Source organism: Hylobates moloch, unplaced genomic scaffold (assembly GCF_009828535.3).
Source record: "Hylobates moloch isolate HMO894 unplaced genomic scaffold, HMol_V3 SCAFFOLD_2, whole genome shotgun sequence".
Taxonomy (NCBI): Eukaryota; Metazoa; Chordata; class Mammalia; order Primates; family Hylobatidae; genus Hylobates; species Hylobates moloch.
In genome coordinates, this window is record NW_026652277.1 from 127,481,094 (window position 1) to 127,497,303 (window position 16,210).

A 16,210-nucleotide genomic window follows, 5' to 3' on the forward strand; every position below is an offset into this window, starting at 1 on the left:
TCTGCAAATTTAACAAGCTGGTAGTCTCAGTTGCAACTGCTGTGCAGATGAGATCTTTACTAGATAGACACAGTCTCTTGTACTTTTTATGCAGCTGATAATCTGGCAATGTGTGCATCGTTTTCAATCCCTATCAAGAAAGAGGATCGGAAGCAATTTGTATTCACTTAGAGCGGTGACAGTGAACATCCAGTCTTACCCAAGGACTCTCCTGCTGTTTGAGACAATATAGTGTAAAGGGGTCTTGATCCACAATATTGACAATATCAGACCTAGTGAGCAGGAAGTTGCAAGTGTCCTGGATCCCCTTATAAAGACACATAAGCAGTATAAAGTAAGAGATAAACCTACAAAGTTTGAAGGTCTTATTACTTTGGTAAAGTTTTAAAAGGCCAGTGACATTCTGTCACTGGGACATTCTGTCCAAGGGAAAGGATGAGTTACTGTACCTTGTACCGTCAACCTCTAAGAAAGAGGCACAGTATTTTGTAGGCCTCTTTAGTTTTCAAAGAGAGCATGAAGCACACTTAAGAATACTGTTTTGACCCATTTAGTGGGTGACATGGAAAGCTGTCATTTTTGAGTGGGGCACACAGCAAGAAAGAGCTCTGTAGTTTTAGGTTGCAGTACCAGAGGCTTTGCTTTCTGGGCCATACATCTGGCTAGAAGGTCTCACAATGCTGTGGTATGTAAGGATACCTTCTGGAGTCTTAGGAAAGCCACAACAGGAGCCTCTCTCTGTAGATCCTTGCTGTCTGCAGCAGAGAATGATTCCCCATTCAAAAAACAGCTCTTGGCATGCTCTTGGGCTCTGGTAGAGAATGAATGCCTGGTCGTGGGATATCAAGTGACTATGCAACTGGAAGTATCCACTATGAGCTGGTTATGTCAGGCAAGTCAAGTCCTAAAGTCAGGCAGGCATGGCAGCAATTCATTAAATGATAAAAATGGAACATTGGGATCAGGCTCAAACAGGTCTTCAGGGCACAAATAAATTTCATAAATAAGCAGCCCAGATGCCCACGTCACCTGTCTCATGCACCAATGTCTCTTTCAGCCCACACCTCATGTAGAATTCCCTAAGAACAGCTGACAGAAAATGAAAACAAAATTCATGGATGAATCACAATATACTGGTAAGAGCTGTAAATGTAATGCTTCCAGACATTAGTTCCTCTCACAAGTAGCCCTGAAAAATGGTGATTCGGGGAAATCTTCCTGGCGGCAGAGCTTTAAGCAGTATTCCTAGGCTCTCAATTTGGAGGACAATGCTGATTGGTTTTATCAAGGGCCTAGAAGGTGCAAGATCAGAAGGTAAGAGAGAAAGAGTTCTGGGGAAGAAGCACGTGATTGGGCCTATGAGGGTGGTGTAGCAAACACACCCTAATCTGACCTCCAATGAGTCACACCCTTGCGTAATCCTCTTCCTTTGAGTGGGAGTGGGGTCTGTAACTTGCTTCTAAATATAGCAAAGGTGATAGAATGTCTGTCTCATGAATATGTTACATTGTATAAGACTCCATCTTAGGGGACTGGAGGGAGACTTTCTGTCGGTTTGGAAGAAGTAAGCTGCCATGTTGTGAGAGGACCACGTGATGAGGAAGAGTAGGTGGCATGTGAGTGCAGCCCCTGCCAACAGCCGGTAAGAAAACAGGGACCTCAGTTCTACAACCACAAAACAATGATGCTTGCCAACAATGTGAATCAGCTTGGGAGTGGATTCTTCCCTAGTCAAGTCTCCAGATGGAAGCACATCTCAGCCAAGATTGCAGCCTTGTGAAACCCTAAGCAGAGGACCCAGCTGAGTGATGCCAGGGCCCCTGGCCGTGGAAACTGTGTGATCACAAGTGTGTGTTGTTTCAAGCTCCTAAATTTGTGGTAATTTGCTATGCAGCATAGAAAACTAATATAAGCAGATGTAAAATACATAGATATTTGTATCTCAGAAAGCATCCACCTCAGAAGAGGCACTGAAAAAATCAGGTGGACAGGATAATTTATCCAGTAGACATGAGCCAATCTTTGCTTCTGGTCACCTCAATGCTTGTATAATGGGTTTGTAAATGAAGTAGGCATGGTGGCAGGGATGAAGGTGATGAAGGCTAGGCATGGGCTCATAACAAGGCCCCCTTTCACGAGGCTGGTTTAGCTACACTACTGCTGCTGAATGTTCTACCTGTTCATGGCAGAGACCTGCTCATATTAAGCCCTCAATATGGTACAACCCCTTTAGGAGACAAAACATTCATTCAGTGACAAATTGATTACATAGGACCCCTTCAGCTTTAAAGAGGCAAGTGACAAATGCTCCTAATATGGGCTTGTTTTTCCTACCTGCAGTGCCTTGGCCAGCACCACTACCTAAAGGTTTACAGTATGTCTCATTTATCTTCATGACATCTCATATAATATTGCCTTGGATCAGAGGACCCTTTTTACAATACCACTTTACCTAGAAGCTGCTGGTTTGACAGACTGTTGGAACGGTCTCTTAAAGGCACAGCTAAGGCGCTATCTTGGGATTGTGTGGGATGGAGACAATGTACTTCAAGATGAGGAATATGCTTTGAAACAAGGGCTAGAAGTAGGAGTGACCCCTCTCACTAATACTCTCAGTGATTGACTTGGAAAATTGGCACCTCACTTCTGGACAAGAGGTCCTGGGTCTGGTGGAGGGGAGAGATGGTTCTATCAGGGGACCCAGTAAAGGTTTCATTAAATCTTAAAACTACTGCTGCCACCTGGTCATTTTTGACTCCAAAAGCCCATAAGGAGTTATTGCATTGGCAGATGGAGACAGGGTTGCTGCTATGTAATTAGATGAGATTGGGGGTGCTCAAGGTGGTACGGCCATAAACTGCTAGATAAGTGGGATAGGGGATGCATTTCTTGAACTCAGGGGATTCTCTGAGACAGCTCTTGATGCTTTCATGTCCAGTGAATGGGTAACTGCAGCAACCAAAACCCGACAATGACACAGTAACCAAAGGCTTACTCTCCTCAGGGATGAAAGCTCGTTATCCTACTGGGCAAACACAGACCAGCAGAAGTCTTGGCCAAGAGTAAGGAAAATCTACAATAATGGTAGAGGAAGGAGATGATCCATTACAGACCTCAGATTAATTGCAGTAGTGGATTCTGCAGCTTGTCTCATTCATCTTTTTTTTGTAAGTCCTTTTCTTTTAAAAATTGAGACTAGCCACTACCTTAAAAAATTAGGGTGGCATGGTGTGAACTTGATGTGGAGGAAGAATGGATATGAGTGCTGCAAAGCGTGGAATGTAGCAGATGCTATTAGTGCCTTCCCCCATATCCACTCGACATACATCTTTTCTATGCACGACCAGCCCAACTTCCAAAATGTTAGCATGTGCGACTTTTTGCCTAAGGGCTCTCTCTGGCTACCAGAACCTACTCTCTCTGAACATAGGGTAGACTGGAAGTTCTAGGGAATCAATGTTCTGCCCTATCAGGCTTCATCCAATAACTGATGGGAGTTGGCGAATAAATACTCCAGCTTCCTTGCCCCTCAAGAGAGGCTAACTGAGACATGCCTCCCAGTATTCCCTAGTGAATTCAGCCCACAAAGAAACTTCTTTGGTAATATTCCCTTTATTAGTTTTCTTCCCCTCCCTGCTGCTGTTTCCTGGCATTACGTCTCATATAAACAACCTGCCGTCAAAGTTTTGTCTTAGGATCTGATTCCGGGTGAAAGCAACTAAGACAAAGTTAAAATGGAAGTGCTAAACCATAATACTTGAAAACCAGAATGCTTCAGGTATTTTAAGAGTTACTATCCTAGATAAAAACACTGTGCAAATATTTAACTAATATTCAGAAGAGTTGGTTTAATTATGAAACAGAACACAGCTATTTTTCCCAGTTAAAAGATCCAAGTCCAACATGCCAGAACGGACACGGCCATCTTCCTAGTTCTTAATAAAAGGCGTACCAAACTACAGGGGGAAAGAAGCGCAAAATAACATAGAATTAAGTATTTCTTTAAAATTTTTATAATTTCTCAAATTTTAATTTACAATATGATCTTTGGTGTTACATGAATGTTATCTGTGTATGCTATAATTCTATAATTTTTTTTAAAGTTTCCTTACACTTAGCAGTTGAGAAGCCCTCTAGCAGAGGTTTCTGAGGTTTAGAGGTTTCCTGGGAAACCTAGCATTGCTGCCTAAGGTAGGCTAGCTGCCTCTCCCCTACATCTTATACTCTTGGCAGTAGGTGTTCAGTAAATATTTGTGGAATAAATACTTCAGTCGTTGAAAGGAAACGTGGTTTTAAAAAGTGGATTTACAAAGAGACCCTTTTGCAAGAAAAGGCGCTGGTTTGGGGGTCCCCGCAGGAGGCGGGGTTCCGTGCAACAGATACCAAGATGCCTCCAGGGCGGACCACGACCCAGCGGGCCGCCGAAAGGCTCCTTACCTGGCCGCAGCCGGACCCTCCTCAGGGCAGCAACCGCCTCCACGGACTCCGCGGGGCTGTCGGGCGGTTGCCGGGGAGACCTCCGGCCGCCGCGCACCGGCCGCTTGGAGGGCGGGGCCTCGGGAAGCGGGGCTGTAGTTCTTTGTCATTTCTTTTCCAATTCGAAATAGTCACTTTTGTACCTAATTTGGCATTCATAATTATAATACACTCATTTTCACAACTATGGAAGAGAGCGTACGCGCATGCCCATTTATGTCGCACACGTGAAATGAAGAAACCTTTCAAGCGCGGCTCCGCCACACTGCGCTAGTCTCTGTCGAAAACTTCAAGTGACTAGCCTCAGGCACAAACCTGTGGCAAAGCCACACTTTCCAGCTTTAGGTGATTTTAAAACAATTTCTTGGGCCACACAGCATAGGTACAACATGGATTAGAGGTGAGGGGAAAACTGATACTCAGTGAAGTACTGTTAGAGGGCCGGCTTCCAGGAAAATGGGCAGCAGCAGGCTGGGAAAACACAAGGATCTATCCTGTAACTCGGAGAACCCTTTTCAAAAGAAGCTACCCAATCCCAAACCTTCCCCTTTTTTCCAAACAGATGAAGGAGATAAATAGACTCAATTAATCCGTCGACTTTTTCTCCGCCCATGATTTCCTCCAGTCCTTACCAAAGATGGCGCTCTTCGCTTCCTCTCTCGGCAGCACGCAGGTCCCGGGACTCTCTACCCAACCTCTCTATGATACGTCCTCCAGCCCCGCTCCCGCCGTGAGGGGCGGGGCTTGCCTGGAGGCGGGGCGCAGGGATCCGGAAACACCTGATCATCTATAGGTTTAGTGCCCAGGGGGTGTTGTTCCTGGCTGGACTTGATGTCCAGGGTCTGAGGGGTTTTCTCGCCGAGTCTCCTGGGGCGGTCCGGCGGCTCGTGCCCTGTTGTGGGGCCCCCATTTGCCGCCGCCATGCCCACGGCCGCCGCCCCCATCATCAGCTCGGTCCAGAAGCTGGTTCTGTATGAGACTAGAGCTGTGAGTACCCCCTCGCGGCGGGGCGCAGGCGGGAGGTTGGATGTCTGCCGGTGGGTGTGGGGCCGTAGGGCAGAGGCTATACCCTGCCTTCTCTTCCTTCCTCTCCAATTCCCAAATCCCTGTCAAACACAGCCTTGGGGTAAGCTAGCTCCCTTGAGCTGCGCCTGGGCGCCTTTCCCCTATTATGGTACCCTGGACATTGCAGCATTTGCAGGTCCACTTACAAGCCATGGCTGGAACACGCTGGAAACAGGTGCTTGTGGTACCTCAGGAATTGTTCATGAGGTTCTCTGTACGAGTTACTGGATTCTTTTCAGCTTTCAGAAAGTCTGTTAGTTCTGGAGTTCACAAGTTACTGTACAGGCAGGGATATGGAAAAAATTTGAACTATGACTCGTAACTTATTTTTTCCTATTCCATGGTATACCATCATTGCGATTCATATGAATTACACTTCTATTGCTGAACTTTTTCGTTCTCTTTTTTTCTTATTTGAAAGGAAAGGAAAACTTACTTTGTTTAAAGACAGCTAATTTGTTTGGATAACATCTTGCTTTTCACTTGACTTTTTTCAACATAACATTTACTTTTAAAATTTTATTACTTTGAATGGCCATGTAAATAGTGAATAAGCAGATCAGTTTGTATTTCGATTACTAGTTCCTCAATTAAGGGGGAATGGTGTTTATAGAACTTCATACTTGATCCTTTCTGTGGGTGGAAGGCAAAGTTGGTACAGTATAGCTCTTCTAAATTGGGGTGCCACAGTGATATTGGGGGCTGTGTTTAATACTACCCATTTCATGCTAACGAGATTGCATATGCTGGATATTTGCATAATGCTCTTCACTATGTTATAGAGTGCTTTATAAACTGTTTCTCTGAAACTTGGGTTGTTTCCATTAGAGGAGTATGAGAAGGCATTTAACAGTTTCTCAGTTATAACATAGTCCTAATAACACAATAACCTCTCCCTCAGTTTAACATGAGTAGAGAATTGTTGACCTTAAATTAATTTTGCTGACAACTTTGATTAGATCTAGAGCAGAAGATGAAATTATCAAATATACTGTATTTGCAAGTATTTTCAGTTCTCTAATGAGAGCCATAAAGAAGTATCATTTGTCATTGAAATGAAACCTATTTTCTGTAAAATCTGCCGCTAAATTTCCCTCGTTAGAAACATAAATAACTTTTTTTTTTTCCCCTTTGAGACAGAGTCTTGCTCTGTCACCCAGGCCGGAGTGCAGTGGTGCTATCTCGGCTCACTCACTGCAACCTGCTTCCCAGGTTCAAGAAATTCTCCCACCCCACCCTCCCAAGTAGCTGGGATTACAGGAATGTGACACCATGACCAGCTAATTCTTGTGTTTTTAGTAGAAGACAGGGATTCTCCATGTTGGCCAGGCTGGTCTAAAACTCCTTGCTTTGGCAAAGTGTTGGGATTACAGGCGTGAGCCACCGCATCTGGCCGTAAATAAAACACAAATTTCAGCCCATTAAAAAGCTGATCACTCATGAGGACTGCGTGAGATATTAGTGTTCAGAAAGCACAATTCATATTATAGGGCTGTTCTGCTCAGAAATCTTCAGTGGTCCCAATTCTGAGGAGAGTAAACTCTGAATCCCTTAGTTTGGCATTCAAAGCCATGTATTATTTGTCCTCAACTTGTCTATCTAGTTTTACATCTAATTTAATATCAATTAATGAAACATTTATTGAGGATCAACCATGTGCCTTCATATGCCTTATTCTGCAGTAAAACTGTATTGCTTTCAGTTCCCTATATCTTCCCTGTGTTTTTCTGCTGTTCTCTATTCTCATAATGCCACACCCCCTCTTTTCCTGTCAAAACCTTGCTGATCCTCACAGCACATATCTGGTCATGCCTTGCAAACAGTAGTCTCTCAATAGATGTGGATTAAGGAGCTCTAACACAAAGAGATAGAGGTGTGTTCTAGAACTCAGCTGTGACCCCTCTCAACCGCCTAAGTAATGGAAACTAACTCTGGCCAGCTTAGAGACAAAAGGTAAATTTATCAGAAGGATGCTAGGGGAGCCATTGCATGGTATCCAGCTTCTGGAAAAGCAGGAAAGAGATAACAGGTTTGAGAACCCTCTCAGAGTACTGCCAAAAACAGTGTAGGTGCTGGGAGAAAGAATCTGATTGACTCAACTATGATTGGGTATCATCCCCTGAGTGGACAAATCATTCATGGCCAGGGGGAGTCTGGCAGGAATGATTTAGCTGTGGAATCATCCTCTTTGTTTCAGCAAATGGTTGGGGCTGGGCAACCACCCTTGAAAATGTCTGCCGCATTGAATCACTGAGTCTCGGTTTTGTTGTTAAATATTTTTTTTTTTTTTTTTGCTTAAAGATATAAGCAGAAAGGTTTTGTTTTGTTTTGTTTTTACTAATAAGCTCAAAGTATAAATAAAAAGGCATAAAATTACAGGTAACTAGATAAATGCTATGAATTAAAAAAACAAAAACTGTAGTAGGTTGTAATAATGAGAATAATAGCCCAAAATATTCTACATATATTTTATTATTTAATCCTCATAAGACCTCTAAGAGATCATGCTGTTAATTCTACTACTATATATATTATTTAGTAAAGAAAAAAAATGAGGCAAAGATAATTTAAGGCAGTTAATTAACCCATTTATGCCAGAGGTTGCAAATCTTTTGTGTGTGAAAAATCAGACCTTTGCGATGACCTTAAGCAGTAGGATATAAATAACTCCCACAAGCTTAGCGTTCCAATAATGGAACACTAGGCATACGGTGTGGTGCAGGTGCTAAGAATGTATATTGGGGAAAGGACAGTCTCTTCAATAAATGGTGTTGAGAAAACTGGATATCCGTGTGCAGAAGAATGAAATAAGGCCCTTCTCTCTTGCCATATCCACAGATCAACTTACAATGGATTAAAGGCTTAAGTGCAAGACCCCAAACTGTAAAACTACCAGAAGAAAACATAGGGGAAATGCTTCAGGATAGTGGTCTAGGCAAAGATTTTATGAGTAAGACTTTAAAAGCACAGGGAACAAATGCAAAAATAGACAAATGGGACTATATCAAGCTGAAAAGCTTCTGCACAACAAAAGAAACAACAGAGTGAAGAGGCAACCTATAGAATGGAGAAAATATTTGCAAACTCTTCATTCAAGAAGGGACTAATATCCAGAATATACAAGGAATTCAACAACTCAACAGCAAATACCCCCAGATAGTCCCATTAAAAATGGGCAAGGATCTGAGTAGACATTTCTCAAAAGAAGATATGCAAATGGCCAACAGGTATATGAAAAATTACTCAAGGTCACTAATTATCAGGGAAATGCAAATTAAAACCACAATGAGATATCATGTCACCTCAGTTAAAATGGCTATTTTCAAAAGGACAAAAATTATCAAATGCTGGTGCGGATATGGAGAAAGGGAATTCTTATATAGTATTGGTGGTAATGTAAATTAGTATAGCCATTATAGAAAACAGTATGGAGGTTCCTCAAAAAACTAAAAATCCGGCAGTCCCACTACTGGGTGGGTATATGAGGGGATTTCAAAAAGTTCATGGGAAAATGGAATTAAAAGATAAAAACAACAAATGTAAACTTTATTTCTCAAGCTAATTTCCGTCAAGGTCAAGACATTTTTGTAACTAATGATATCAGCCATTTAATTCATCCACAAAGAACCGAGGGTCCTGGGAATTTAACCATGTTGGTGCAGTCTTTTTTACTTTGTTAACTAAAGAAAAATGGGTGCCCTTTAAGGAATTTTTTTTAAGATGAGGAAACAAAAAGGAGTCAGAAGGAGCAAAATTGGAACTGTAAGGCAGATGCCTAATTATTTTCCATTGAAACTCTTGCAAAATCCCCATGTTTGATGAGAGGAATGAGCAGCAGCATTGTTGTGGTGGAGAAGGACTCTCTGATGGAGCTTCCTGGGTATTTTTCTGCTAAAGTGTTGGCTGACTCTCTCAAAACACTCTCATAATAAGCAGATACTGTTCTTTAGCTTTCCAGAAAGTCAACGAGCAAAATGCAGTGAATACACACACACACAAAATGTTGCCATGACCTTTCCTCTTGGCCCGTCTGCTTTGCTTTAATTGGACCACTGCCACCTGTTGGTAGCCATTGCTTTGATTGTGCTTTGACTTTAGGATCATACTGGTAAAGCCATGTTTAATACAATTCTTTGAAGAAATGCTTCAGGATCTTGATCTCACTTGTTTAAAATTTCTATAGAAGGTCCTGCTCTTGTCTGCAGCTGATCTGGGTGAAACAGCATTGGGAGCCGTCAAGTGGCAAGTTTGCTCAACTTTAAATTTTCAGGCAGAATTGTGTAAGTTGTACCAATTGAGATGTCTATGGTGTTGGCTCTTATTTCTGCTGTTAATCATCTGTTCTCTTTAATCAGGGAACAAACAAGATGAATTCTTTTCCTGAAAAATTTAACATGGGTGGTCTGCTGCTGTGGGCTTTATCTTCAACGTTGTCTCATCCCTTCTTAAAGTTATTCATTTGTAAACTGCATATTTCTTTGGGGCATTGTCCCCACAAACTTTTAATAAGCATCAATGATTTCACCATTCGTCTACCCTAGTTTTACCATAGATTTGATGTTTGTTCATGTTTCAATTTTAGCAGAATTCATGTTGCTCTGACGGGCTGTTTTCAAACTGATCTCTTATCCTTCCTAGTACTTCAAACTAGATCCTGTTCAGATGTGTTATAGCAAGTTAGTATCAGTTTATTTTCGTGCAAAAAAAATTTTGAAATCCATAGCTTTTTTATAATATGCATTTTCCATGAACTTTATCAAGTCCCCTTATATATTCAAAAGAGAGGAAATCAGTATGTCAAAGACAAATCAGCACCTCCATATTTATTGTAGCACTATTCACAATAGCTAAGATGTGGAATCAGCCTAAATGTGAATCGACAGGTGAATGGATTAAAAAATGTGGTATATATTCACACAATGGAATACTATTCAGCCATAAAAAGAATGAATTTCTGTCATTCACAGCAAATATGGATGAGTCTGGAGGACATTATGTTATATGAAATAAGGCAGGCACAGAAAGATAAATGTTCTCATTCATACGTGGGCGCTAAAAAACGATGTTGAGCTTATAAAAGCAGAGAGTAGAATTGTGGTTATTCGAGGGTAGGAAGGGTAGGAAAGAGGGAATGATAGGGAGGGAGGGTTAACAGATATAAAATAACGGCTACATAAGAGGAATAAGCTCTAGTGTTTTATAGCACTGTAGGCTGACTATAGGTAAATAATTTATCATAGATTTTCACGTAGCTAGAAGAAAGGATTTTGAGTGATTCCAACACAAAGAAATGATAGATGTTTGAGGTGATGGATAAGCTAATTACCCTGATTTGATCATTACACAGTGTATGCATGTATTAAAATATCACTCTATGTTTCATATGTACAATTATTACATGTTACCTAAAAAAGGGAAAAATGAGGTCAGGAGATCGAGACCATCTTGGCTAACACGGTGAAACGCCGTCTCTACTAAAAATACAAAAAATTAGCCGGGCATGGTGGCGGGCGCCTGTAGTCCCAGCTACTCGGGAGGCTGAGGCAGGAGAATGGCGTGAACCTGGGAGACGGAGCTTGCAGTGAGCCGAGATTGTGCCACTGCACTCCAGCCTGGGCGACGGAGTGAGACTCTGTCTCAAAAAAAAAAAAAAAAAAGGGAAAAATGTATGATTCAGTAGATCAGGATTTTGGGAGTGACTTAGCTGAGTGATTCTGGCTCAGGGTCTTATGAAGTTGCAGTCAAGATTCAACTGGGTTGCAGTCATCTGAAGGCTTGAAAGAAATGGCAGATTTACTTCCAAAATGGCTAACTCACGTGCCTGACAAGTTGAGCTAACTGTTGACAAGGAGCTTTGCCTTCTTGCATCATGGGCATTTCCACAGGACTCCTTGAGTGTCTGTCCTTACAATGTGGTAGCCTGCTTCATCCAGAGAGAGTTATGCAAGAGAAACAAGGAGGAAACTGCATTGTCTTTTGTGACTGAGCCTCAGAAGTCACACTCTATCATTTCTACAATATTCTTACACAGGTTAGCCCTGTTGAGTGTGAGAGGGGACCATACGAAGGACATGAATACCAAGAAACAAGAATCATTAAGAGTTCTTGGAGGCTGCAGAGATTAAAGTTCACTTTTGTCTGTACCTCAATTGTCCCATATCATTTGTAAAAATGACTATCCTTTATTGAATTTCTTTGGCATCCTTTGAAAAAATTAGTTGACTGAATAAATGTGGATCTTTTCTTAAACTCTTTCCGTTGATCAATTTTTTTTTTTTTTTCTAAGACGGTGACTTGCACTGTCGCCCAGGCTGGAGTGCAATGGCGCGATCTCGGCTCACTGCAACCTCCGCCTCCCGGGTTCACACGATTCTCCTGCCTCAGCCTCCCGGATAGCTGGGATTACAGGTGCACACCACCACATCCAGCTAATTTTTTGTATTTTTAGTAGAGATGGGGTTTCACTATGTTGGCCAGGCTGGTCTTGAACTTCTGACCTCGTGATCCGCCCGCCTCAGCCTCCCAAAGTGCTGGGATTACAGGCTTGAGCCACTGTGCCTGATCTGTTGTTTTTTTTTTTTTTTTTTTTAGTGTCATTACCAACTTGTCTTGATAATTGTAGTTTTATAGTAAGTCTTAAAATCAGGAAGTTTTCCAACTTTATTCTTTTCCCGAATTATTATGGCTAGTCTAGAACCTTCGTGTTTCCATATGAATTTTACAATAGGCTTGTCAACTTCTAATAAGAAGCCTGTTGGGATTGTGATTTGGATTTCATGGAATCTGTAGACCAATTCAGAATAATTGAAATTGTATAATCTAGAAAGAGGAACACTTTTTGCTTCCCCATCTTGATGCCATTTATTTCTTTCTCTTGACCTATGGCCCTGGCCAGGACCTCTAGTACAAAGTTGAATAGAAGTGACCAGAACAGACATTCTTGTTTTTTATCTTAGAGGGAAAGGATTCAGTCTTTCACTATTGAGTATGATGTTAAGCTATTGGTTAGATACCCTTTTTCAGATTGAGGAATATTTCTTGCTTTGGTCTGATGAGACTTTATAAAAAAATTGTGAGTGGATGTTGAATTTTGTCAAATGTTTTTTTCACATCTGCGCTTGACATTTTCTTTATTTGCATATTATGGTCAATTACATTAATTCATTTTCAAATGTTAAACCTTGGATTTTGGGGGTATACCCTACTTGATCATGATTTATTACTGTTTTTATATATTGCTAGATTCTATATGCTAATATTTTGTTAAGAATTTTTGCTTTTATTAATACATTCAGGATATTGGTCTATCATTTTCTTAATGTCTTTGTCTGATTTTGATATCAGGATAACTCCAGCTTCATAAAGTGAGTTAAAAAGTGTTCATTTTCTGAAAGTGATTATATGATTGGTATTGCTTCTATTTTTCAATGTTTGCTAGGATTCACCAGTGAAAGATTTGTGAATAGAGTTCCTTTGTGGAGTGAATTTTGATAATGATATCAATCATTTTCCATAACAGATATAGGGCTATACACATTTTCAGTGGACCTAGAATCAGTTTTGACAAATTATATTTTTCCAGGAATTTGTTCATTTTATCTTAGTTGTTGAATTTATTGGCATTAAGTTGCCCATAATATTCCCTTATAATCCTTTTGATGTCTATAGGATTTGTAGTAAAATTCTCACTTTTATTTCTGACATTGGTGTTTTGTGTTCTCTTTCATTTTCCTTTGATTCATCTTGCTAGGGATTTGAAAGAATAAACTTTTGACTTGGTTAATTTTCTCTATTGTGTATTTTCTGGTTAATTAATTTCTGCTCTTAGGCTTATTTTTTTTCCTCATATGCGTTTTTTTTTTTTTTTTTTTTGAGACGAAGTTTTGCTGTGTCACCCAGGCTGGAGTGCAGTGGCTCGATCTCAGCTCACTGCAGCCTCTGCCTCCTGGGTTCAAGTGATTCTCCTGCCTTAGCCTCCCAAGCAGCTGAGACTACAGGCCCACGCCACCATGCCCAGCTAACTTTTTGAATTTTTGGTAGAGACAGGATTTCACCATGTTGGCTAGGCTGGTCTCGAACTCCTGACTTCAAGTGATTTGCCCGCCTCGGCCTACCAAAGTGCTGGGATTACAGGCGTGAGCCACCGTGCCTGGCCTCTCATGTGCATTTTGGATTAATCAGTGTCTTATTCCATTCAGGCTGCTGTAACAAAATCCTATCAACTAGTTGGCTCATGATTTTCACAGTTTGGAAGCTGGTAAGCCCAAGATCAAGGCACTGGCAGATCCAGTGTCTGGTGAGGACCTGCTGTGTCCACACACGATGGAAGCAGCAAATAAGGCTTCCTTGAACCTCTTTCATAAGTGCACTATCCCCATTCAGGAGGGCTCTGCTCTCAGGACTGAATCACTTCCAAAAAGTCCCACTTCTGAATACTATTGCATTAAGGATTAGGTTTCAACATATGAATTTTAAATGTTTGGGAGGACACAAACATGTATACCATAGCAATCAACTTATCTTTCTCTAGCTTCATAAGATAGAAATTTATACCATTGACTTAATTTTTTTCTAATATAAAACATTTAAAACTGTCAATGTAAATTTAAAAGCAGTCAAAAGATTAATGACAGATGGTGAAAGTCTTAGTAGCCTGATAAAGCAGTATATCCTTACATGCAAAAATATCTTGTAAAATCAATCTGAAAAATAAAACACCCAATAAAAAGGACAAGGATATCAACAAGTAGCTCACTAAAAAGAAGTTTGAATATGAAAAAATATTCAACTTGCAAATAATTAAAACAATAAAATGAAAATAGATTCCCTTTTTTCCCTTGTTAGAATGGCAAAGATTTGCCAAAGCCATTGCTGGGAAGTATTTGAAAGAAATGGGCATTCTTGTTTTGGTTAGTGGGGCTGTATTACAGGTTGAGTATCCCTAATCTGAAAATATGAAATCTGAAATGCACCAAAATCCAAAATTTTTTTGGACATGACATGACACCACAAGTGGTAATGCCAACAACTGTGGATTGTCCACATGGGTGGCTGAGCTAGTGATGTCTTCGCTTTCTGATGGTTCAGTGTACACAAACTTTGTTTCATGCACAAAATTATTTAAGACATTGTATAAAACTACCTTTAGGCTATGTCTATAAGGTGTATATGAAACATAAATGAATTTTATGTTTAGATTGGGTCCCATCCCCAGGATAGCTCATTATGTATATTTTCAAAATCTAAGAAAACAGAAAATCTGATTTACTTCTGGTTCCAAGCATTTCAGATAAGGGACACTGTACCTTTAATTGGTTATAAAGGAATTAGGAGACATATTAAGAAGCAAAAGAGCCAGTGGACAAGATGGGCTGTCTCTTGTCCTGAGCCTTCATTTAGAACTAGAAATACCATTTGACCCAGCCATCCCATTACTGGGTATATACCCAAAGGACTATAAATCATGTTGCTATAAAGACACATGCACACGTATGTTTATTGCGGCATTATTCACAATAGCAAAGACTTGGAACCAACCCAAATGTCCAACAACGATACACTGGATTAAGAAAATGTGGCACATATACACCATGGAATACTATGCAGCCATAAAAAATGATGAGTTCATGTCCTTTGTAGGGACATGGATGAAACTGGAAACCATCATTCTCAGTAAACTATCGCAAGGACAAAAAACCAAACACCGCATGTTCTCACTCATAGGTGGGAATTGAACAATGAGAACTCATGGACACAGGAAGGGGAACATCACACTCCAGGGACTGTTGTGGGGTGGGGGGAGGGGAGAGGGACAGCATTAGGAGATATACCTAATGCTAAATGACAAGTTAATGGGTGCAGCAAACCAACATGGCACATGTATACATATGGAACAAACCTGCACATTGTGCACATGTACCCTAAAACCTGAAGTATAATAATAAAAAAAAACAAAAAAAACCACATTTAATTAAAAAAAAGAAATATAATTGGGTAGACTTGCTCTGGAGGCGGAGTTCAGGTCGTTATTGTTCTCTGTGTATAGAGGTGGATTTTGAGGAATATTTGGAGAGGAAAGGGAGCTGTGTTGGCAGATGACATGCAGGAAGTGTAGTTCCAGCTTGTGAGGGTTGACCCTTTCCCAAACTTACCTATTCTTTTTGGCACCCAGCACCTTCAATATGCTCCTTAGCTCTTGTGACTCTTCTCTGGTCCCTAATATGTCCTGTGGCCCAGGCCTAACGCAGCACTAACAGTCATACAGCCCAGTGCAACTAGGAGTTTCCGCAGAAATTTAGCAACCTGAAGTTATCCTGGGTGAAATTGCAGTTTGCCTTTTACAAGAAGGTGCCCTTGCTTAATATGTGATGGCATAGGGATCTTAGCATCACAGTAAGTGACCATTTCATAGCAAAGAAATGAACACATAATGGTTGATGTTAAAATTGGTAGCTAAACAGAACTAGGTCTGCATGTGTCTATTTTGCAGGGGGCGGGGAGATGAAAGTTGTTAGGATAATCTTTACTCTTACTTGTTCAAGATTGTTAGCATATATGTATGCATTTATTGCCTGCCTTGTTCCAAAAGGATTTAAGGAAGCTCCCTCCCACCCCCATCACAGAAAGTAGAATAAAACAAGAACCACATGGTGAGGAAATGCACCTTTCT

At 40.8% G+C, this 16,210-nt stretch overlaps 2 protein-coding genes across 3 annotated transcripts in view; one reads left to right on the forward strand and one right to left on the reverse strand.

The window, feature by feature from the left end:
• Positions 1-5,164, reverse strand: part of AK9 (adenylate kinase 9) — a 225,980-nt gene extending 220,816 nt beyond the window's left edge. The window contains exon 1 of one of the 2 annotated variants that reach the window (XM_032156454.2): positions 5,109-5,164. The gene's annotated coding sequence lies outside the window, so the exon portion shown is untranslated. Of the gene's footprint in view, positions 1-4,437; positions 4,563-5,108 lie in introns of those variants that run through there. The other variant, XM_058435472.1, reaches the window with a different exon arrangement.
• Positions 5,165-5,253: 89 nt separating this feature from the next.
• Positions 5,254-16,210, forward strand: part of FIG4 (FIG4 phosphoinositide 5-phosphatase) — a 136,946-nt gene continuing 125,989 nt past the window's right edge. Inside the window, exon 1 of the mRNA XM_032156486.2 lies at positions 5,254-5,463. Within this exon, the coding sequence (XP_032012377.1) occupies positions 5,398-5,463 (66 nt within the window). The 5' untranslated portion in view covers positions 5,254-5,397. The remainder of the gene's footprint in view (positions 5,464-16,210) is intronic.